The sequence below is a fragment of the Rhipicephalus microplus genome, chromosome 8 (assembly GCF_043290135.1).
Source record: "Rhipicephalus microplus isolate Deutch F79 chromosome 8, USDA_Rmic, whole genome shotgun sequence".
Classification (NCBI taxonomy): Eukaryota; Metazoa; Arthropoda; class Arachnida; order Ixodida; family Ixodidae; genus Rhipicephalus; species Rhipicephalus microplus.
This window is the reverse complement of record NC_134707.1, coordinates 859,503-884,149: the sequence shown is the minus strand read 5'-3', so window position 1 is coordinate 884,149 and position 24,647 is coordinate 859,503. Positions and strand designations below refer to the sequence as shown.

Sequence of the window (24,647 nt, the reverse complement as noted above, 5' to 3'; positions counted from 1 at the left end):
CTTTCCATGGTTGCCCCACGCCGTATACACCCGACGTTCTTCGGAGAGAGTTCCCTTTTACTTATCCCCCTCCCCCATCTTAGTGCTGCTGTATGTATTGCACTAGACTGTCAACTGTATAAATTATTCCTTTTTTCTCTGTGTTTGTGTGCGTGTGTCTGTGTGTGTGTGGGGGGGGGGGTAATGGCCTTTTTGGTGCCATGTAACTGTGCCACGCATGGTCCTCCACGACGAAAACTGAAATTCGATCTAAAACGGGGCACGGCGACCTTTAGTAACGTAACCGTTACCATTTCGTAAAGGGTAACGCACTAACGTTAACATTTTTCGGTAATTTGAGGCGTCACGTGAGTCGTTGCTTCATTATCTCGAGAGAGTGACGCAAAACTGCGTCTAGAGTGCACCACACTGCCAGAACTGTCCTTACGTCGCAACTGCGGACAGTGTCATATAATGCATTCGTGGAGCGCCTATTCACCGTAGCTGCGGACGAATTCACTAAAAAGCGAGCAATGCTGTACGTCATAGATAGATAAAACTGCTGCTTCAATTCTACAAGCTTTAGTTGCTCGCAAGTTGTCCCTGTAATACTAAAGCGCCGTTTATCAGTTTTAATTACAAAGAAATACCGCAGATATACTCGGCGACAACTTTTATTAGCACTCAAGGGAAAGGCTACGGAGGCGGAGCTTCTGCACATGTAGCAATACGCAAAGAAGCCCGTTTTGGCGCGCGTCTCGTAATGTTATGGAAAGTGACGGGGGCACACCATCAGCGTTTCATGTGGACCCAGACGCCGCTTAGCGTTTGAGGTGCACGTAAAAGGTGGAACTTCCATGCAAGTTCAAAAACGCGAAGTCGCAACGAATAAAATAAGATAAATACGACTATCTTAATGGTGGGAGCTGCGTCCTATCTCAAATAGCTCCTCGTAAAAAATAAAGGGGGAACTTCTACATTTTACGGCGAGATTACGGGCGCTGTTGTGGAACTAAATTCACTGGCGGTAGGATGTCCGCGATTTGGCTCCGTTATCCTTCGCTCCAATGCCAAGAAAAGTTGTCGCCGAGTATAGTGGCTCAGTGCCTCTTTCAGTATTCAAATCGCGAAATTTAGAAACACTATATCCATAAAAAAAAAAAAAGCGTTTGCTCTCCAATCGGCGCAAGTGATTAGTGTTCAGGGTCATCTTAACGCGCCATGCTATGATGGCACACGAGTCGGAGACCACCCCCACGCGTGCGTCAGTACTTTTTCTCGAACATGCAACTATGGAGGTGGCCTGCCAGAACTACAGATAGATACTGCAATACAAAATGGTTCTTACCGAGAGAAGCATTCGTGAATGGGGCAATCGCATTACACCGTGTCGGCCGTCGTCGGAGAGTTGCACACTAAAGCAGTGGCACACTTCAAACGATGACAATAATCGGGAGGCACTCACTGCTCTACCAACCGACGCGCACTTCAGTTGCCGCCTAGCAAACACGCCTTGCCAGGCTGATCGCAGAAGTAGACCGATGCAGGTGTTGCCGGCGCCCACGGATCGGTCAGAACACGTGGTATTGCTTTCTTTTTCCTTTTAAACAACACGTTGATTACTCTATGGTCGTTCCGAAATCGATCTGTTCTACACAGCGTCACTTACGTACGTTCAAGCGATACCAATCGGTGTATAATCTACTTTAGGAAGACCACAGAACACCTACCACCCAGAGGAGGCTTCTATCTCGCGCCTCTCTGTCCCACGCATACACGTTTTAACACTGCGCAGCGGACGCACTCATTTTGAAAAACTGTGCGTGAAAAAAAAAAAAACTGCGTCGCATTGTCGAGGCACTTGGCGCCATCTGTTAGAAACAGCGAAAACTCGGATGAGAAAAATGAGGAGGTTGAGAGCATAGAGTTTCTTTATATACACTAGAGAGATCTCTGGCGCTAGTGTCTATGGGAGCTGCAACACAGGGCGCTTCAGTAGAGTGTACTATAATAGGTCGAGTGGCGCGACCGCCGCTGTTTTCCTGAAGCTCCGTACGCGGTTGCGATAGAGGGCGCTACGAGCAATCCGGCTTTAGAGTGCCTCGATGCGCGCGCCCCCGCCGAGCGGAGCGCGCTGGCATCAAGGCACCCTATCCGGCTTGGTCGCGCTTCGCTCGCGCGGTCGTGCGTTGCCGGGCTTCTGCGCCTTTGGCGACACGTGCGACGGCCAGTTTCTTACCGGTGTATGGCTTAGATTTATACTGTCAGAGTAGCATTAAAAATGGTGTTTCCACACGATAATCAGGCTTTCGCCTCATAATATTGCCCCTAAATGTTGCTGCACTGGTTTCGCGGCTCTGAGCGTCTGCCACGGTGACGCGCGAATGCGCCCCTTGCGTAGGTTCTTCGCGATTCCGTTTTTTTTTTTTTTTAGCCTTTTTACCAATTGAGAGAAACTGTCAAGTCCGCGTGCTGTCCGTATCATTGTGCATGGCCGCAGTAAAGCGAAGCTGTAAATAGCAGTTCAAATTGGAATGAATGTAGTGAGCGAAAGCTACACGTGTGCTTTTGTCACAATGCCTCGGCTACGGGAAGGAATGCTTTAAATAACGATGCTAATAGAAAACTGCTTTTTCTTACACCCATATTAAAAGGACAACAGCGATGTCTGCATCCCTTAGCTTTTTATTGGATCAGCAGCAAATATACAAATATCGTTCAATGTGTAGAACCAAGCAGCTGTAATTTAGCCAAAGGATAAAGCCAGGCATAAACCAACGCGGTTTTTTTCCACCTGTCAACATCATATTAAATGTGTTTACAGACACGACAAAATAAAAATAAAGATGTTTAAAACCGGCTGCTATATACAAAGAAATATCAGTCACACACACTATGCATAAAGATACATTTTAAAGGAAAACAAAATAAAAATAAAGATGCTTAAAACTTATTGCTTTACATATATACAAAGAAGTATCACTGTTACACTGGCTATGTACACAGATAAACTTCAAAGTACAAAAAAATTACTGTAAATACTATGTACAAAGAAAACTGTTACAGGTATGTAACAGGACGAGTGGAGCACTCAGCTGTACGGGAATCCTACACGCACCTACGGAGCTTTAGGTGCTGCAGCCTCCTGCGCCGTTCTTCCTTAGCTCTATTGATTCCTTTAACCAAAAAGTGCAATCGAGTGACAACATAAAATTTTACCACATGAGACTTCACTGCTTTTGCATGTTGAGCACAGCCAAGGGGTCTCCCTTCAACCCTGACCAGATGCAGCACATCTAAAATGCTATCACTGCGCAGTTCATTAGTGCTGAAGCAGTCTGTAAATGTGTCTTCTAAATAGCTAACGAAGTCAAACAGCTCCTTAGACGGGTACAACAAACCACCTTTGTCGCAAAAGTTCGTAAAGGCCGAACACTCATGTTCCTTCCCTTCTGAAGCTGGAACAAGCAGTGAAGTACGACAAGCAGTGCATCCTGACTTCTGCACACACTTTCTAGCAACATATCTAGCCATGTAATATGCTAGGCGAGAGTCACTTTTTTCCCACAAGGCTGTAATGCTCAGTTGGGGCAGCAATACTGTCATGGCAGGCAGCGCTTTCTATCACGTCAAGATCTCCTTGAGCGATGTGGTCATCAATTGTTTGCTGCAGGCTTGTTGCATCTGCCGAGTGTGCATCTCCAGTGTCGAGCAGTGATGTAAGCACCAATGGTGTAACGCTCGCACCGTGAACTGGCTTAGCTAGGCTATAGTAGCTCAGGCAGTTGACAGCAATTAAGAACTGCTCTGGGGTCGGATGGTCATTACAGCCCGACGACTGCCGCAAAACTCCAAACAAGTTCTCGAGTGGATCTTGGCTTAGGTTACTCGTCATCAAATACCTGTAGCTTAGTTCTGTGGTAACATAGTCCAGTAAAGAAAGCACACTGGACAGCGTAACCCTCAGGCCAGTAGCTGTCTGCTTGCTAAGGAAACCGACGCCCTTGCCGACATGCTGCTCCCACTTGTCAATGTAGTCTAGAAAACTGGAGAGCGCAGAACTACCACTTGAGTGCGGCCAAAGAGCCTCGGACTTGAATCTGGAGGTCATCAGTTTGATGAGTTGGTTCATCAGCCTGTAAATGCAAAAAAATCTTCATTAGAGCTGGGTTCAACAGTGATGGCCATTAACACACTCTGGTCTTTTGCCCAAAGAATACAGCAGATACAATATATTTAAGTACCTGAAGAATGATTCTGTAGCATCAACTGCACCCTTTCCATAACGTGACTCAAGGGTGTCCTTGTAGTGGTGTAGACCACGCAGCACAAAGTCTCCGAATAGCTGGAAGGCAAGGGATACTCTCATCTTGAGGTCATTGTTCTGAAGGTGGCTTGTAGTCAGCCCTGGCATAGCCTTCAAGGCGATGCTGTCTTTGTCCAGGTTGAAAGACTCGGCCACAAAATACACTGACACCTATATCAATATAAAAGTGCAGTGATTAGCCAGTTGACTTAATATAAAATGTTAAGCAAGAATGTAATAAAACATTTATACCCGTCCATTTGGTGTGCTGAAACCACCTTTCAAGAGGGAGTTGCGGAGGCACTTCACTAGATGAGGAAAGTCTGACAGGAAATGAAGGTTCCTCTTGGGGTCCACAGGATGCTCCACCTTTCACGTTATTTTGCTTGAGGTTCCCTGGATGCCCATCGATGTCCACATTCGTCTATTCCACGAAGCTCCGCCGCAGGTTATGAAGTCGACAAAAAGTCCTGCCTGTTCTGCTAGGATCGTTGTTTCGATCAATATCTTGCAGAGAAGGTCGCCCTTAATATTTCCGTGCGCAGCAAACACCCCCAAAACCTGAGAAAATTTGTCTGCGAATGGCACGAACATAACAACCATACCACGGTCGCAAGGAAGGTTCGCATCTGCCCGTGGTATAAAGGGCCCCAGGTTGACAAAGCCTCCGATTATACCAGTCTTGTCAATTGAAAGGTGCTCAGACAACTTCATTTCGTCCACCAGGATGCCGCCATGACGGCTGAAGGTGTCCATTGTGTCTGTTTTCGTCTTCAAAGTTTCTAGAACCTTTCTGTTGAAACCGAAGCCACTCCTGTACGAGGCGGTGTACTTCCGCAGAGTAGTATCGCCCGGAAGCACGAGAATGTTGTGTCTTCTCAGATGTCTATAGAGCTTCGGACTTCTCATCTTCATGAGAATGCATTCGAGCATCCATTCATTAGTGAAACGCATGCCATTTGTGCTCTTTCGCTTTGATGCTCTGAAACAGTGCCGCACATTTTCCTGCTGCTTTGGGGGCAGCGTAGAGATCTTCTCTTCCAGTGTCTCTTCTTTTAAAGCCGCGTTTTTGGCTCGCATGCCCTTAATTCTACCTTTCAGGCTCAGCACCTTTTTAGAAAGGTGCCTGTGCTTTTGCAAGGTTGACCTCAGCCTCTGGGCAGCTGTCCTCACTTGCTTTCGGCGATGGCACTTGAGCCAAGACATTCTTGCGAGAAGAGCCTTTCGAAGGTACCGACAAGACAGGCAAGGAGCTCCTGAAAAGCATGGTAATGTTATTTTGTTGGGTTTGCTAAATGACTTCTCTAGTATACCGCTGTGCAAATAAACATAATTCATCAGCACCAAATATATGTCACTGCTCCTGAGGTAAAGTAAGTTCACGAAGCTATCAGCCTTCAAAACAATTTCTGTTACGTCTCAGGAGCTCGGGCAAAATATCTCACACTTTTTCAGTTTACCATGTTGCCTTATGTGCAAATATACTACATGTACACAAGTGAAAGATTAGTTTCGCCCTTACCTTCTGTCACTGTCGTTACTGCGCATCTCCGGCTGTAGAAAGCGCCACCAATGACGGCTGTTTTTTTTTTCAGGAGGCTCTTTGTTAGCTCCTCTGCGATGATGATCGCCGATGTAGACATGGCACCAGGGCATTTCAGTAAGCCTGAGGCTCGAAGAAGAACTCCCTCAGCTTCCTTTACAGTCTCGACACGTCCTTCAGTGATCAATTTCCCAGCGAGGAATGTCCTGAATGAGACTTCTTGGTCCCTGCTTACACTGAAGAGGACCGAGCGGTCCGAGTTTATGGTCCCAGTGGACTCTACAAGCTCTCCAAGGGCGTATACCGTACCTTCAAAGTTTGGAAACCGATGGGACGACCAATACGCAGACGGAGTACTCAGATTACACAAATTGTCAGCGCCAAGCACTGGGGAATCAAATCCGTCGCTTTCGAACGGCTCTTCCACAGCCGCAGTGCTGCATGGGCTTTCAACTTCCTTCCTTTTGCGCTTTGTATCATCAAGCTTGGCTGTTGCCTCCCGTTTGCGAGGTGCTCGCTTGGGAGGAGCTGTTGAGCTCATGTACTTTGGCGCATTTGGCAATACCGTAGGCACTGCGTCACTCGTTAGTGCCGGTGTTCTGCGCTCAATCCTCACCTTCTTTCCGTTCACAATGTGCACGTAGTCCCGCTGAATGTACCGCTTATCGAAGTGGAGCTCACACACTGCGCATTTGCTATCCAGGGGTTTGTCGCTCCGATGTAAGTTCTTCTCCCAGAGCGCCCGACGAGCTTCATCTTTCGGCACGCTGAACAATGAAAGCTGCTTCTCCGCTTTAACGCACGAGTAACCAGTGCGACAGCCTGGCGCATAACAATGCCGATGCCTGCCTTTCGGCATGGCTACACCGTTTTCACACACGAGTAAACGGCACTGAGTTGCAAAACATTTCGCGCAACACGCAGTCCCCGTCGCCTTCGCTGCTAATTGCAATGGCCCGGCGGCGGACGCGGAGGAAATTTCCAAGCCGCTTCGATCGCAGCGCCCCACGCTAACTTTCCGCAGTTTGGGCTTCGCCAGGAAGCGTAGGCGGCGCCCGGCGATCGCGCCACTCAACCTATTCTAGTACACTCTAGCTTCAGTGAGCATGGGAATGATGGGCAGTTACAGTGTACTAGAAGGGGGCAGTGGAGTGAACGAGGTGGCCGCGCTGAATCTCAGCTGATTCTCCTTCGGGCGACAGTAGCGGCGGCGCTGTAGTCTCACAGTACTGAAGATCTCAAGAGCGTCTGCACCCGAGCCTGCGAAAGCGTGTAAGCACTCGTTTTTAGCGAGTTTAATGCGTTTCTGAACCTTTATCAGTGGACGCACCTGCTACGCGCCTTGGTGCACGGGTTAATATGCAGGCGCACCGAAAATGCGTCGATACATTCACTGTTTCAAAAGCCTGCCGATCCACAAAAAAAAAAAACAAAAAAACATGTCAATCGGAATTTGCACGGATCCGCCTAGCTTCTCACTCAAGCAGCGCTTTGAGCTGCGTTACATCATAAGTGGCTACTGGCGAACTACAAAGAGAGGAGAAGTATCAATACTCTTATTAAATGATACGGTCGTTTTGTCGGCACTCTCTACGATATGCAGAGCACAGTGTTCCTTATATGAACGTACATGAGCTCGATCGTTTGACGAAAAACCCGAGTATAAGTAACGGTGTTACGACATTCATATCGGTGACGACTCAATTTTATCATGCCAGTTTTGCGGAAGATAATAATTATTGCTTTCTGAAAGGCTCATTACATATTGATCATATTAAAAAAACACACAAGCATATTAAAAAGGGCCAATTGTATGTATATAGCCTGTCTGCTAATGTGCATAAATTCATTGTAACCAGTTCTCATTTAGTATCGACAGCTTAAATTGGGCTGCTTTCCAAATAATCTATTGGCGTAATGCCATTGCAAGCCAGCAAATTTATGACGATGTTTTGCATTATAAGCATAGTTCTATTGTCAAGTGTCGAAGTGTAGGCAGACAGTGGTGCATCTTGTTTTGAGAAATTTAATTTCTATATGTGCCCACTAAACACGCACGCACACACACACACACACAATATATATATATATATATATATATATATATATATATATATATATATATATATATATATATATATATATATATATATATATATATATATATATATATATATATATATATATATATATATATATATACGAGGGACTATTGGTCAGCTGCCCACTCGTAACAAGTTCACGTGCTACGTGACGCCAAACAGGCTCAAAAGAGTGTGCTACACTCGCCTCCATGGCTACTGGTGGCGCTGACTGACACTCCCGCGTTTAATTCACATATAAACCCTATAAAGTGGCGGGGGGGATAGCTGTCGTGGTAGCTCAGTGGTAGTGCATCGAACGCGCCATTCGAAGGTCTCAGGTTCGAATCCTACCCAGGGCAAGTTATCTTTTCACCCACTTTTCTTCATATTTACATTACAATTGGGTCTAATATCTTCCCCTATACTTTCCTTGGCATTATTGTCTGTTAGATCTCATTATGTTGTGTAAAAACACGGAAAAACGAGCCCTTAGGTATACACCTCTTTCCTTATATATATATATATATATATATATATATATATATATATATATATATATATATATATATATATATATATATATATATATATATATATATGTGTGTGTGTGTGTGTGTGTGTGTGTGTGTCCACAAGTAAGTACACGCATTTCAAATCAAACTTTATTTCAGGAATGCATACATTTACATGAATAAAATTCTACAGTACAGAGGAAATACCGAAGTTAGAAAACTGTCGGGGGGACCTCCGTTAGAGAATAAGTCAAGTGCGATGACAATGCAGCAAGCAGTGAAAAACACTTTGTACGAATTAAACAAAGAGTGGTTAAAATTTCATAACAACAAGGCAAGAAAAGTTCTGTGTAACAGCAAGTGGTATAGTGAGTAAAAGAAATACTAAAATTAGGAGTAAGGCCCGACGGCAGAGTTTAGAAAACACGTTTTGTTATTAGGTACTCTTTAAACATTTTGCGAAACGAATAGAATGTGGGACATAACTTTATTTCAAGTGGTATGTTGTTCCATACGGATACACCTGTAAATTTAAGAGTTAGTTTTCCATAATTGCTACGCACTTTAGGGAGAAGGAAATTGTGACAGGCTGAAAACCTGGTGTTATTAGTATTCACAAGATGTTGTGTGGATAGCCCTGAAACACATAGACCAGGATAAATGAGGCGGTACATCAATACAGCTAACTTTAGAGTGAATAAAATATTAATTGGAAGCACGGAAAATAAATAAAGAGTGGCGTAGAAGGCGATTGAAATGGAGCGAAGGCGATCAGAAGTAGTGCCCGTTTCTGAAGATGTAGAAGGGGCTCCAGGTGACTGGCATATGTATTACCCCAGGATGAAATGCAATAGGAAAGATGGCTATGAATATAGGCATAGTATAATGATAAAATAATGCGCGACTGAAAATAAGGGCGGGCTTTAATGAGAACATGAATGCCAAAAGAAGCTTTTTTTAATATTGAGAGTACATGATAGTTATATTTCAAATGCTTGTCTAGTATTACGCTTAAGAACTTCACATGATCCGATACGGAAATAATATGGTTGTTAAGAGATACGGAAACTGGTGAGGGAAATGTGTTCTGTGCGGATGAAAACACCACAAATGTAGTTTTAGAGGGATTCATATAAAGATGATTGTTAACACACCATTGATAAATATTACAGAGATCGGAGTTTAAGCTACTTTCAAGTTCAGCAGTTGTTTTCTGGGATGTAAAAATAGTAGTGTCATCGGCGTAAAGAAGACAGTTAGTATGGTTAAGGGAACTAGGTAGGTCGTTAATAAAAAGTAGGAATAGAAGAGGGCCTAAGATTGAACCTTGAGGCACGCCCATGGTAACTGGCTTAGCAGATGACGCAATGTTATTGACATAAACTACCTGTGAGCGATTTGTTAAGTAATTGCGAATGAACTGCAAAGCGGGACCCACAATTCCGAAAGATTCAAGTTTACACAGAAGGATCTGGTGGTTAATTGTGTCGAAAGCCTTCGTGAGGTCAATAAAAACTGCCCCAGTAAGCAATCCATCGTCTATGGCTTGTTTAATTCGGTCAGTAAAGCTGAGCAAGGCGAGCTCTGTCGAGTAGTCAGGTCGAAAACCGAATTGGTGGGGAGAGAGTAGGTTAAATTTAAGCAGATAGCACATCAAACGCAAGTAAAAAAGCTTTTCAATTACTTTGCTAAAGAAAGGAAGTACACAAATCGGACGGTAATTATTAGTTGACAAACGATCGCCCTTTTTGAAAACAGGTGTTATCTTTCCTACCTTTAAAGCATCAGGAAATGCACCTGCTTTGAACAATTTGTTAATTATTTCAGCTAAAATAGGAGACAGTTCACGTGCCACGAGCTTTATCTTAGACGGGTGAATGGAATCTAAGCCTGGCCCTTTGGTTTTAAGAGATGACATGATTTGAAAGACTTCGTCTGCAGATGTAGGACGTAAATAAAAAGACTGAGGTGAACGAGATAGAATGGGAAAATGAAGGTCAACTTTTTATTTATTTATTTATTTATTTATTTATAATACCCTCAGGGCCAAATGGCATTACAGAGGGGAGTGGATTACATTGAATAACACATGGTACATGGTGGGGAGGGAAAAATACAGCGTTAGTACGAATATAAGCAAAAGTCAGCGTACAAACAAAAATACATTAAATAGGTCCTGCGTATACAATGTTAGCTACGGTATCACGAAAAAGATGGTTGTCGTTAATAGCAACAATTTCAGGAGGAAGGTGGTTCCACTCCCGAGAAGAACGAGGCAGGAACGACAGCGCAGCTGTGTTAGTACGATAAGTGATAATTCCAACCTTGTGACGGTGATCGACACGGTTGGAAAAATACTGGGGTTGCAAAATAAGTTCGTCGCGCAAGATGGGGTGGTGATACAATTTATGAAAAGTTGATAGGCGGGAAACTTTTCTTCGAAGTGACAGGGTAGGCAGGGACAGATTATTTTTCATTGCTGATATACTGGCAGTGCGATTGTAGTTCGATAATATGAAGCGTGTGGAATTATTCTGAACTAGCTCAAGCGATGTAATTAAGTTAATGTGGCTGGGATCCCAAATCGAAGAAGCATATTCTAGTTTAGGTCGTATTAATGTTTTGTACAGGGCTAATTTCAATGAAGATGGAGCTTTGGAAAAGTTACGGCGTAGGTACCCAAGCGTACGGTTAGCTTTGTTGATTATTTGTTCGACGTGCATTGCCCAAGAGAGATTGGATGTTATGTGGACGCCTAAGTACTTGTACGAGTTAGTAGATTCAAGAGGTATGTCGTTTAAGTAGTAAGTAAATTGACTGCAAACACTGCGGGACACGCGCATGACTTTACATTTGTTTATGTTCAATTCAATTAACCATGTACGGCACCAGTTATCAACAGTGTTAAGGTCTGTTTGAAGAGTACACGAATCGGTTATGTTATTTACCTCACGAAAAATAACGCAATCATCAGCAAATAAATGAATTCTGGATTTAATGTGGCAGGGGAGGTCATTAATATAAATTAGAAATAAGAGAGGCCCAATTACCGATCCCTGAGGAACGCCGGAGTGTACTTCAGTAAAACAAGAATTATACCCGCTAGCGTAAACAAATTGTGAGCGATTTGTGAGAAAACATTCAATCCATTTAAACACGTTATGATCAAGTTTCAGTTGGCTTAGTTTGTGAAGTAAAAGTTTATGACATACCTTATCAAATGCTTTGGAAAAATCTAAAAAGATGCAATCAGCTTGTGATGAGTTGTCCAAAATGCGGTGTAATCTGTTAGTAAATGATACCAGTTGTGTGTCACAGGAGTATGATTTACGAAAGCCGTGCTGAGATGAACTAGTGAATCGGGGGAATTTGATGCAAAAGTATCACTGAAAGCATTAGCGATATCGAGTGGCTCGGTAAGGGAACGTCCATCAACCGTTATTTTTGATAAGCATGTGGTCTCGCTGATGTTCAAGAATTTTTTTATTAACAGCCAGTTTTTCCTGGTATCATTACCGTTCTTATCTATTTGTTTTTCATAATACTCGCGTTTGGCCCTCTTGAGCAGCATTGAAAGTAGATTTGAATATCTTTTTAAGCGCGTTTTTGGAGAGCTGTTTGAAGGCTGAGATTTTAATTTTTTCGCATGTTTTCCTTTTTAGATATGGAATGCAAGAGACCAGGAGTTATCCATGGGTTTCTAGGCGTGCGAAACCAATGTATGACGGTACTTGTGGTTGTGCATTCTGCAATGAATGCGCTTATTTTTGCCGAAAATTCATTACACGCTTCCTCGCCACATTCTTCTTGTGCAACAAAGTCCCAGTCAGCATTACGCACTATCTCAACAAATTCCGCTGAGTTGAATACTGTCTTGGTATTATGCTTATTTTTTATGGGAATAAAGGCATCAAGACAGAAAAATACAGGATAGTGGTCGGTGAATAAATAGTCAGTAACCCCGGACTTCGAATCAGCAAAGATATTAGAAAGTACATGGTCGATTAATGTGTTAGACCCATTCATATCACATCTAGTCGGGGAGTCAATCAGAGATTGTAGGCCAAAACTAAGAAAACAGCGAACATATTCCAATCAAACTGGAGTGTTAGTATCAAGGATATTTATGTTTACGTCACCGCAAATAATAATGTTTTTGTTTTCCAGGGTTAGAGTAGCAAGGATTCTTTCAAGCTGCATGCAAAACTCGGAATTCGAGGATGAGGGAGAACGGTAGATGGATGCAACTACTGTATGACGATTATTCAATGGCAGAGCAGAAGATTCTACTTCAAGCCAAACAGACTCACAATTAATGTTGTCAAAAAACAGATCCTGACGGCGTTTGTATGGTATTGATGAAGTTATTAGGACTGCAGATCCGCCACCACGATTTGTGACACGGTGACAATATTCGGATTCATAGCCTGGCAAAGCATACAGATTCCCTTCGTCTGCCGACAGCCACGTTTCTGATAGGCAAATTACGGAAAATGAGTGTTCGACAATGGAAAGGAAGGCTACAAGGTCGTCATAATGCCCTCGAAGGCTACGAGTGTTAAAATGCACGAGCGAGAATGCGGGTGTTTGCTCAAGAAGGTGTTTTGCTTCAGCGCAAGAGAGCATATTAGAAGCCATAATGAAACCAAAAGTGTTCCTTAATCAGTCGGCAGGCCTACGATATGATTGTTAGGTCATCCGTGTCAGCGATGCGGTGCACTTAACTGTTGTCGGTTTTCCTAGCCTTGATAATACCGTTGTCTGTCCAGAGGTACTTCCAGTTTTTTTCTTTCTTTAGGGTCAGAGCCTGCGCGAACAGTCGTTTTTTTTTTTTTTCTGGAGTGAGGTGGTCGTTGATAAAAATGGGCTCGTCTTTTTGAGATTGAAATCCAATGTTGGAAGTGTTTAAACGTGCCTTCCGTGCTTTTTCACAGAATTCGGCCCTCTTGGCTCTCGTACAGAATCGAGCAATTATGTGTGGTATTCCTTTCTTGACAGGGACACGATGAACGATGTCAATGTCCACTGCCGCGACAGGGCATTTTGCTTTGTTCCCGATGTCCTGCACGATCTGAAGGCAGTTCTCATCCTTTCGGACGGGCACACCTCTTATTTCAACGTTGTTAGAGCATGAATACTGTTCAAGTTCGCTGAGGCGTTTAGCCAACTCCTTGTTTTTAACCTTCAGGGACTTGTTTTCTTTGATCAAATTTTCGTTTTCCTTCTTCGCGCCTTCACAGATCTCATTCAGTAACTTCATGCTTTCGCGCATCTCGGCCATTTCAACGCGAAACACTTCGATTTCTTTCGCCAGCTCGGCGTTCGTCGGCATGTCTAAGGACTATCACAAACAACCTGAGGGCAGCAGTGTTTACGGCAAAAGAAGCTAGTTCAACAGAACGCTAGTTCAATTCACCAACCTGGGTAGGAAGAACGGGGTGAGTGGAGCGCACACAAGCCGCAAACACTGCTGCCACACTGGTTTTAAGTCACACTTCACTTTAAGTCACACTTCACCGCCCCATTAACAATATCCATCCAATGCCCCTTAGCACAGCTGCTATTTTTAGGCGGTGCATTTCTCGTCCTACTACGTTAGACTTGAACTAGTTTTCGGACGTCATACTGTCGAAAAGGTAAAATTGACAGTGGGCATTCGTACAGACACACGCTATATTCAGCTTCACCAACTGTAAACTTTCGGCGCAAAGCTAGCACCAAGATTTTTTTTTTTTTTTTTGAGGGAAGGGGGTGCTGCAGAATCACCAACTTTAGCAATTGGTGGTCGCTTTGAATGCATGTAAATATTTTAGTATAACCTAAAAAGTTAAATTATGAAAAAATTTTATGGTGTAGGGGGTTCAAGTTCCCTCCCTCTCCCCGGTCTACTAACTGCCTCCTGGTTCTGCGTGCGTTTGAAACGGCCTTTTTTTAAATCTCACAGCTTTCTGAGCGCAGCTAACTGCCAATATATTGGCTTAGTTATTCTGTTTATTGTAGACGTCTAACCAACGAATAAAGAGTAAAGAAGAAGAAATCATTATAAGACACCCTCTTTCTGAATTAATTTCGATTTCTACAAGGGCTCTTATGGAGCTCAAGCTCAGTAGATTGGCCTGTCATACTTGAAGGACTATGGCATATGTGCTAGACATGAATGATATGCACGTACGAAGAAATCTGAATTAAAAAAAAACACGACAGAGGGTCCGAAACGTATAGCAGTTCCTGCACGTGGCGCGCGGCTCCTTCATTACTATTCGACTGCAGCGCCGCTGCTACGGGCAACGCGGAAGGGATCAGGCGGCGAGGCGCGGTCTCGCCACTCAACACTTATAGTACACTCTACTTTGGGTGAGCGTGGCGGCTGTAAGTGCTGGCCAGCTCTTACGCAGCAGCAGTTGTCGAGTGACGTGCAATTGCTGTGGCCATTGTAGCGCCGAGTTTTGGCCGTCAGCTGTGAGCCGTACGCACCGCCCAAAAAATCGGTATGTGCTTTAGCGCCTAAGCCATGCCGCGATATCGGCAAAACCACTGCTACGCGCCTGGGTGCCAAACAGGCTATGTGTTCGTGAAGGGTGGGCCAAAGCTGTCGTTGTTTGGCGTCCCGAAGGGTGAGAACAGGCGTAAACAATGGGAGAAGAACCTGCGCAGAGCGGACAAGCCCCTGGAAGACACCAGTGCAGTGTGCGAACTTTACTTCGAGCCGCGTTATGTGCTCAGAGACTATGTGCATATTATTGAGAAAAAAGAAGTGCGGATGCCTCGCGGGAGACCCATTCTCCGCGCTCGTTTATTCAGACATAAACACAAAATTCACTCGTTTATTTCAGTCATAAACACACAATGTGAATTATGCCCTCGAGCTTAGGCAAAAGATGACCCGTATGTCTCTGTGATGTGATTGCGCGCGTTTAAAAAGTGCGCCACTCCATCAGCCAGAAGAAGATGAAGATAACGCTCGGTTGTGGCACGTGTGGGCGTGAAAATTTTGCTTCAATGAGGTCCTTCCACGGAGATTTCAAGGCCCAATGGCTGGGTACCACGAAAGTACAGAATCTCCAATCGGGACGAGACAAGTGGGCCAGAGCGGCAGCAGAAGCCTGAGCAGAGCAGATCAAGGGGAGTTCAAGAAGACGGGGCAAGCGGAAGGTCGTCACCGGACCGGGCGCTGAAGATGGGCCGTCGGGCGTCAGACCCGAGCCTGCAGGACTTCGACCGGCCGGGGCCTCCTGCTGTCGTGTTCCCGCTCGAGAGCACCGTGGCCATCCGGTCCTGAACTCCTTCCTAGGACCTGCGGACTTTGATTTCAACAGGCGAGCAACAGCCGTCGGGCTACGGGCCTGAGCTGTGCGCCCAGCTGCTTGGCCAGGTTGACCCTGGTTCGCTGACGCGTCGCCACCAGCCTGCGTTCTCTCGTCACCGACGGTTCCACAGTCCTAAAGCCAGGCAGACATGGCCGAGTCGGGACAGAGTGAAGAAGGTGGCCAGGGCGCGGGAGTGGCGGCCAGCAGAGCTCCTGCATCGAGGTCCCAGCGGGCTCCCACCTGGACACTAAGCTTCTTCTCGTCACCTGACGTGGGCCAGGCTTGTTCTGGTCTTCTGGCGTTGGCCAAGAAACGTCTCCGGCTTCGTGTGCGAGCTGCGGTTGCCGAACGCCGAAAGGTCACTGACTTCGACCAGCCCGACGCATCCTGCCGTGCCAGTCAACCACGTGAGCGTCTCAAGCTAATCACCATTCTTTACCTACTGCACAAGTGCGTCTTCACCATTACTCGGTCGCATCAGTTGCAAGCCCCGCATCCCCGCTGTCGTCGTTTACGTGAGTGCGTCCATGCATTGGTAGCACAGCTTTCGCTGCAAGCACCTCTTCCAGCTATGTCGTGACAAAGTTTATTTTGAACTGAACATTTATGTAATGCACTGTTCACGTCTTTAGCCGTTTGGTCTTTTTGCCAACCTCTTTCTAGTTATGTATGCTTTGTTCTTTGTCTGCTATTTGTTATTTAGGGGTTTGTAAATATATTGACTGTTGGAGATTTGGGTGGGAGCAAATGGTCTCGTCAGCTCATTTCCCGATGATGGTTATGTCGTCGGTGGTTTTTGCTTTTACACGAACCTACACGAGTGCATGCCCGTTAAACGGCCTCGTGACAAATTGTTGTGATCAATGAAACGATTAGAAGGAAGGGAGCTCAGTGGCTGACAGAAGTACATAAAAAAAGATAGAAAGGCAGCTGCGAAAGTTTGGAACCATCTAAACTCCCTAAGAAATGAGGCGAGCCTAGAGCAGAGTTTTATAACTACAGCCCAAGGTGCTAGGCTAGAAGGGGACGAAGCTATTGAATATATAAGAACAAGGGTGACAGAAAAATTTCATCAAAGAAGTACTTTATGCACCACAATTGACAAGGACGAATCAAGTGGTGCAATGGCTCCATATTCACAACAAGAGTAGGAAAGGGCTGAGAAAAGGGTTCCTAGTAGTACATAAACAGGCCCAGATGGCATTCCAATTAGGCTGATAAAGACAATAGGTCCGAAGTCTAAGCAGGCTTTGAGAGAGGCGGTGAGCAAAATAATAAGCGATGGTGAAGTTCCCGGTGGATGGAAACTTAGCAGGATGAGCATGATCTATAAAGGAAAAGGGGACAAAGCTGACATAAACAACTACCATCCTATAACAGTAACATCAGTGGTCTACAGCCTAGCGATGCAGATTATAAAGGAAAGACCGCAGGCGTGGATAGAGGATGAGGGGGTGCTGGGTGAACTGCAGAATGGGTTTCAGAAACACAGAAGGTTGGAAGACAATCTGTTCTCACTGACGCAGTGCATCGAAATAGCAGACAAGGAACACAGGCCCCTGTGGCTAGCATTTTTGGATATCAAGGGAGTATACGATAGTGTGGTTCAAGAGGAATTGTGGGGAATACTGGACACACTAGGCGTGGAACATATAGTTACTAATCTTTTAAAGGGTATCTATAAAGGTAACAAGGTAGTTATAAAGTGGGAAAAACAGGTATCCAAGCCTGCAGAGGTAAAACGGGGGCTTAGGCAGGGGTGCCCCCTGTAACCATTATTATTCATGATGTACCTACAAGGATTAGAGGCAAAATTAGAGGGAAGTGGGCTGAGCTTCAACCTCTCTTTAGTCAAACAAGGAAAACTTATTGATCAGGCACTACCAGCATTAATGTACGCAGATGATATAGTGCTAATGGCCAACAAGAAGGAAGATTTGCAGAGATTGATGGACATCTGCGGTAATGAGGGAGATAGGTTAGATTTTAGATTCAGTAAGGAAAAATCAGCAGTCATGATTTTCAATGACAACGAAGGTAGTGAGCTTAGAATACAGGAGGTCACGCTAGAAATAACAGATAAATACAAATATCTGGGCGTATGGATAAGCAATGGGACCGAGTATCTGAGGGAACACGAAATATACGTGACGACTAAAGGTAACAGGAATGCAGCAGTCATGAAAAATAGGGCACTGTGGAATTACAATAGGTATGATGTTGTGAGAGGAATATGGAAAGGGGTCATGGTTCCTGCGCTGACGTTCGGCAATGCGGTCTTGTGCATGAGATCAGAAGTTCAAGCAAGATTAGAAATTAAGCAACGTGGAATAGGTAGGCTTGCTTTAGGAGCTCACGGGAATACACCAAATCAGGGAGTACAAGGTGATATGGGATGGACATCATCTGAGGGCCGGGAAGCTAGCAGCAAGATAAAATTTTAGAAGCGATTGAGAGAAATGGGGGAAGAGCGTTGGGCTAGGAAGGTATTCAGCTACTTGTACATGAAAAATGTCAATACAAAATGAAGGAAGCGAACCAGGAAATCGACTGGTAAATACTTAGAAAACAGCAGGTGGCCAAACCAAAAAGAATTATCGGTTAAGAAGAAAGTGAAGGAAGCTGAGACCGATATGTGGAGAATTGGCATGATTAAGAAGTCCGCACTAGAGATCTATCGAACTTTTAAGCAGGAAATTGCCAAAGAAAGGATCTATGATAAAACTCGGGGTAGTTCTCTACGAGGCCTTCACCCCAAACAACACCGTGCCCCAGACTAACCAATCTCCCTGCCAGCCAGCTTATAGAACGCTTTTAGTAAACAATCCTTAAAGTGAAAATGAAGGAGTTTGCAGTTTTTTGCCCGACGGCATGACGGTGACTGTAATCCGAGAGGTCATGTCAACAAGAATTCAAGCCATATTGTTTTATTCTATTTTTTCAACAAGGTGAGCCAGTTGATATCAGTGATGACATCACGGTATGCTGCTGAAGCTCTCCGTCCAGGCTCTTTGAAAGAAGAAACTCTGAAGGACTTTCTGTCGTACCTTGATCAGTAGGAAAGGCATGCCAAAGGAACTGGTGGATTTTTAAGTGACTCCACAGCAGCCGGCTTGTGTGTCACCATTTCAAGCACTCTCGAGTTGCTTGCCTACTTGACATCCAAGGTTGGATACAAGTACTTAATGACATCAAGGACCAGCCAGGACCCACTCGAGAATTTTTTTCGGAATTGTAAGACAAGCTTCTGGCAATAATGATCACCCAACTCCAACACAGTTCCTAATCACTGTGAATTTCCTCTCATTTTATGGTCTGGTTAAGTATGTTAGCAATGGAAACTACGAGGAGGGTACCCTGGCCTCCTTGCTCGAAGTTGACTCGCTCGAATCATCAACTGATAGAGAGGAGTGCAATCAAACTGCTGCTACCACTGCAGCTGAAGAAAAAAAAATCATGCTACACCAGCATAATGCTGGCCCGCAGGCTTCAAATGACCACAACCAGCACGTGGTCAGAAGCGACTCCAGGCTCATTTACCATATTTCGGACTATGTTGCACGAAAATGCGTTGTAATGCTAGAACAAAATGACAAGATTGCGTCAAGCTTCTCACCGAGACCTCACCTGGTGAAAGTTTTCAGCTTGCTCGGCTAACAAACTATTGTGACCGAGGAGGCCTCCTCCATCCCTCTAGTCAGCTGTAAGGCTTTGTAAAAAAGCTCGAAGATATATTCACAGATTCTTTCTGCCAGATCAAGCTGCACTCTGACAGCATTATGGACATGCTGGCAGTTATTCAGCACAGACTTTACATCGAAATTGGTTGCAGTGTGCATGCAGCTACTCTCACAGCGAAAGTAATTAGCCTTTACGTTGTCACACGTCTTTATTTTTATGTGAAAGTGCTGAACAGTGACAAAGGAGGAAAGCGGCAGAGGGGCAAGCAGCTGAAGCTAAGCCGTTGCACATGGTGAAGTGAATAAAGTGTGTGTAAATCAGTCGTTGAATATTGTGCTTCGTTTTGAAAATAAGAGCTTCATGTCAGGAACAGAAGCTTGTACATAGGCCTAACAGATGTGTAACTGCGTAATTATAGTTATTAAAAACCCCGAGAAAAATCCTGTGCCACGTGCAGCAATCGAATTAAAACAAAAGATATTTCAGCTACAATTTCACTTAATCATAGCAAAGGTACAAACTCACCCAGCACGCCTGCATGTTAAAACTCGGCTAGGTAGCGAGCTTCAACTAGTACACTGTAGTGCTACCCATCATTTCCATGATCGCTGAAGCGCCGTGCTAGAGTGTACTAGAAGTGTTGAGTGGCGTGACTGCGCCTCGCCGCCTGATCCCTACCGCGCTGCCTGCAGCGGCGGCGCTGCAGTCGAATAGCACTCATTCATTCATAAAAATACAGACTGGCAAAGGGTCAAGCAGAAGTGCAAGAAACATTTATGGCTGAAAGGGAAAGTGGCAGGGCAAATGACACTTATTGGTTTCATGTACTTGTGGATGGGAGCAAAGACCAGAGAGGAAAACCAGGCAATGGTAGAGTGTATATCGAATGACATTCAGGAGTTAGGAGGAGAGTGCGAGATAATTATACTAGGAGATATGAATGCGCACATAGAAGATACAGATGGGTATACCGACCCGACAGGCAAAATGATCATGGATATGTGTGAAAGGCTTGATTTGATTATTTGCATTAGTACCGAGAAGTCTGAAGGGCAAATAACATGGGAGGTAGGAAGGCTGCAATCGACGATAGATTACGCACTGATGTCACATAGGATGTATGATAAGCTCAGGGGAATGCACATAGATTAAGGTGGCTCCAGAAGTCTGGGTAGTGATCACAAACGTATCAAGCTAAGTTTTGGAAGAGCAGTGAAAGTGGGAAGGAGACAAGATGAGCAACTACAGGAAAATTTTTATCCAGAAAGGCAAATTGAAATAGCCACTAAACAAATTGAGAAAGTAATCACGCAGGATAATAAGACAGTGTGGACATACACGAATCTAATTAGACTCTTTGAGCTAGAGCTTGCTAAGGCACGTGACAAGTAACCCCGGAAAAGAAGACACAAACCCAAAAGTTAGTGGGATGAGGAAGTTAAAAGAGCCATAGCAAAACCTCAGGAAGCCTCTAGGGAACACAGGCATGCTAAGCAGCGGGGTGAACCGACAGATGATGCTGAAAGAAAATAAGACATCTTTCTAATATGTAGACGGGAAGCATCTCTTCTGATCAATGAAAATATTATAAGAAAGGGGGCTCAGTGGCTGGCAAAAGTACATAAAAAGGATAGAAAGGCAGCTGTGAAATTTTGGAACCATCTAAACTCCCTAAGAAATGAGACGAGCCTAGAGCATAGGTTTATAACTACAGCTCAAGGTGCTAGGCTAGAAGGAGTGAAGCTATTGAATATGTAAGAACAAGGGTGATAGAAAAAAGTTTCAACAAAAAAGTGCTTTATGCGCCACAATAGATAAGGATGAATCAAGTGGTGCAATGGCTCCATTTTCACAACGAGAGTGGGAAAGGGCTGAGAAAATGGTTCCTAGTAGTACATCAACAGGCACAGATGGCATTCCAATTATGCTGATAAAGACATTAGGTCCGAAGTCTAAGCAGGCTTTGAGAGAGGCGGTGAGCAAAATAATAAGCGATGGTGAAGTTCCCGATGGATGAAAACTTAGCAGGATGAGCATGATCTATATAGGAAAGGAGGACAAAGCTGACATAAACAACTACCGTCCTATAACAGTGACATCAGTGGTCTAAAGGCTGGCGATGAAGATAATAAAGGAAAGACTGCAGGCATGGATAGAGGAGGAGGAGTTGCTTGGGGAACTATAGAATGGGTTTCGGAAACACGGGAGGTTGGAAGACAATCTGTTCTCATTGACGCAGTGCATCGAAATAGCAGAAAAGGAACACAGGCCCCTGCGGCTAGCATTTTCGGATATCAAGGCAGCGCACGATAGCGTGGTTCAAGAGGACTTGTGGGGAATAATCGACACACTAGGTGTGGAAGATGGAGTCACTAATCTTTTAAAGGATACCTATAAAAGTAACAAGGTAGTTATAAAGTGGAAAAAATAGGTATCCAAGCCAACAGGGGGCTTAGGCAGGGGTGTCCTCTGTCACCTTTGTTATTCATGATGTTCCTACGAGGATTAGAGGCCAAATTAGAGGGAAGTGGACTTGGCTTCAACCTCTCTTTCGTCAAACAAGGAAAACTCATTGAACAGTAACCACCAGCATTGATGTATGCAGATGATATAGTCCTAATGGCCGACAACAAGGAAGATTTGCAGAGATTGATGGACATCTGCGGTAATGAGGGAGATAGGTTAGATTTTAGATTCCGTTAGGAAAAATCAGCAGCCATGATTTTTAATGACAATTAAGGCAGTGAGCTTAGAATACAGGAGGTCACGCTTGAGATAACAGATAAATACAGATATCTGGGCTTATGGATAAGCAATGTGGCCGAGTACCTAAGGGAACACGAAACATACGTGACGACTAAAGGTAACAGGAATGCAGCGGTAATGAAAAACAGGGCACTGTGGAATTACAATAGGTATGATGTTGTGAGAGGAATATGGATATGGGTCATGGTTCCTGGTCTGACGTTCGGCAATGCAGTTTTGTGCATGAGATCAGAAGTTCAAGCAAGATTAAAAATTAAGCAACATGCAAAAATTAAGCATGTAGGCTTGCCTTAGGAGCTCACGGGAATACACCAAATCATGGAGTACAAGGTGACATGGGATGGACATCATTTGAGGGCAGGGAAGCTAGCAGCAAGATAAAATTGCTGCAAAATAAAATAGAAAAGCGAGTGAGAGAAATGGGGGAAGAGCGTTGGGCTAGGAAGGTATTCAGCTACTTGTACATGAAAAATCTCAATACAAAATGAAGGAAGCGAACCAGGAAATTGACTGGTAAATACTTAGAAAACAGCAGGTGGCCAAACCAAAAAGAATTATCGGGTAAGAAGAAGGTGAGGGAAGCTGAGACCGATATGTGGAGAATTGGCATGATTAAGAAGTCCGCACTAGACACCTATCGAACTTTTAAGCAGGAAATTGCCAAGGGAAGGATCTATGATAATACTCGGGGTAGTTCTCTACTGTTTGAGGCCAGGACGGGAGTACTGCGAACCAAGACATATCGGGCCAAATACGAAGGGGTAGACACAGTATGCAGTGCGGATAGGAAGAAGAAACTGCCGAACACTTGATAATGTTCTGTGAAGGGCTTCACCCTATAGTTCAGGATGATGGCGCAGAGTTTTTCAAAGCACTGGGGTTTAGGGACCGGGACGGCAAAATAAACTTTAAGCGGCTAGACTTAACTAGAAGGAGGTTATCTGATTGGTGGCTAAAGTCAAGGCGCGAGTACTTCTCGGTACTTTTGCAAATGATCAAATCAAGCCTTTCACACATATCCATGATCATTTTGCTTGTCGGGTCGGTATACCCATCTATATCTTCTATGTGCGCATTCATGTCTCCTAGTATAATTATCTCCCACTCTCTTCCTAAGTCCTGAATGTCCTTTGATATACACTCTACCATTGCGTGGTTTTCCTCTCTGGCATTTGCTCCCGTCCACAAGTACACGAAACCAAGGAGTGTCATTTGACCTGCCACTTTCCCTTTTAGCCATAAATGTTCCTTGCACTCCTGCTTGACCCTTTGCCAGTCTGTACTTTTATGAATGAATGCCCCAATACCACCCCCCTTTCTGCTGCCTTCTGTTCTATTACAATATTCCCACGCGTAGTCCGGATTGTTCGGAGGTTGTTCCATGTCCCTGAGATGTGTTTACAAAACCTTATACCATCGGCCTCTCTTCCCTTAGCTGTTCTTCTACCTCTTCCCACTTCAGCCTATTCTTACCACCCTGCATGTTAATATACCCTATGGGTGAATATGCTCGGCGCTCGTGGCTACGTCTATTTATGCCCCGGACTCTACCTATCTTAGATATTGGTGCCACTTTGGAATCGTATCTGTCCATACCACCTGTCGAAGAGTCTCCCTGGTTGTTTTCCTCGTTACTAGCTATCCTGCTCCCCGAAGGGCTCGCTTGCCCCCCGAAAAAGCTACTGCGCGTCCGGCAAGTCGCCAACCCACCTCATGACCTAGCCGCCCATCGAAGCAACCTTAGGCTATGCGCGCCGCGGTTCAGCGAAAAACGCGGCCACGCCCCCTTTTCAACTTTTGCTCACTCCGGGCGATTGGGACGGCCGGAGCAACGGCGCGCCGCCGGCAGCAAATCGCTGGTACTGAGCGTTTTTATCTGCGGCCCATAGGGGCGCGTCAGTGGAGAGTTCTTCGAGACCTGCAATTGTGCACCACCATTTCAGAGGCTATGCAAAGTGTTGCGTTGTTGCACCGTCCGCCACAAGTGACGCTAGCGACCAAGAACATTTCAAATTGAAGGAGAGAAAGGTTGTGGCAGCTGTTTTTCTTCTTATGCGGCAGGCATCTTTTTAGAGGAGGCGTTGGTTTATGCCTCCTGTACTTTAGTATAGGAGGCGTTGGTTTATTTTATCCATTCCCTTACAATCCAATATCGTGCCAGTGCCGAGCCACAGAACACCTACCAGTGTGCCTGCCCATTTTAGGTACCTATGGCACTGTATTTTAGGTGGGAATGGGTTCGGTAGTAGTATCAAATGGTATATAGATGTTCTGTGGTAGTGTGGTCAAGTTGTGAAGTGGTTGATGTTCTGTGGTAAGGTCCCTAAAATTTTAGGGACCGTAGTAGTAGGTAGGTGTTCTGTGGTAGTAGTTCAGATTGTTCGGTGGCCTTTCAGGGACTATGTCTCTGTGTGCGCGAGTTACTCAAGAAATGTTACGTGGCAAGTGATGTTGAAATACATTGCGGTA

General features: G+C 44.8%; 2 protein-coding genes across 6 annotated transcripts in view; one reads left to right on the top strand and one right to left on the bottom strand.

Annotated features, from left to right (window-relative positions):
- Positions 1 to 1,750, bottom strand: part of LOC119163930 (mRNA decay activator protein ZFP36L2-A) — a 61,294-nt gene extending 59,544 nt beyond the window's left edge. The window contains exon 1 of the mRNA XM_037416003.2: positions 1,328 to 1,750. Coding sequence (XP_037271900.2) covers positions 1,328 to 1,360 — 33 coding nt within the window. The 5' untranslated portion in view covers positions 1,361 to 1,750. The remainder of the gene's footprint in view (positions 1 to 1,327) is intronic.
- Positions 1 to 24,647, top strand: part of Pdrg1 (Pdrg1 prefoldin-like subunit) — a 203,672-nt gene that overhangs the window by 150,508 nt on the left and 28,517 nt on the right. The window contains exon 1 of one of the 5 annotated variants that reach the window (XM_037415999.2): positions 24,230 to 24,382. The exons of 1 other annotated variant lie outside the window; for it this stretch is intronic. The gene's annotated coding sequence lies outside the window, so the exon portion shown is untranslated. Of the gene's footprint in view, positions 1 to 24,229; positions 24,645 to 24,647 lie in introns of those variants that run through there. 3 more of the 5 variants (XM_037416001.2, XM_037415998.2, XM_075872640.1) reach the window with 3 other exon arrangements.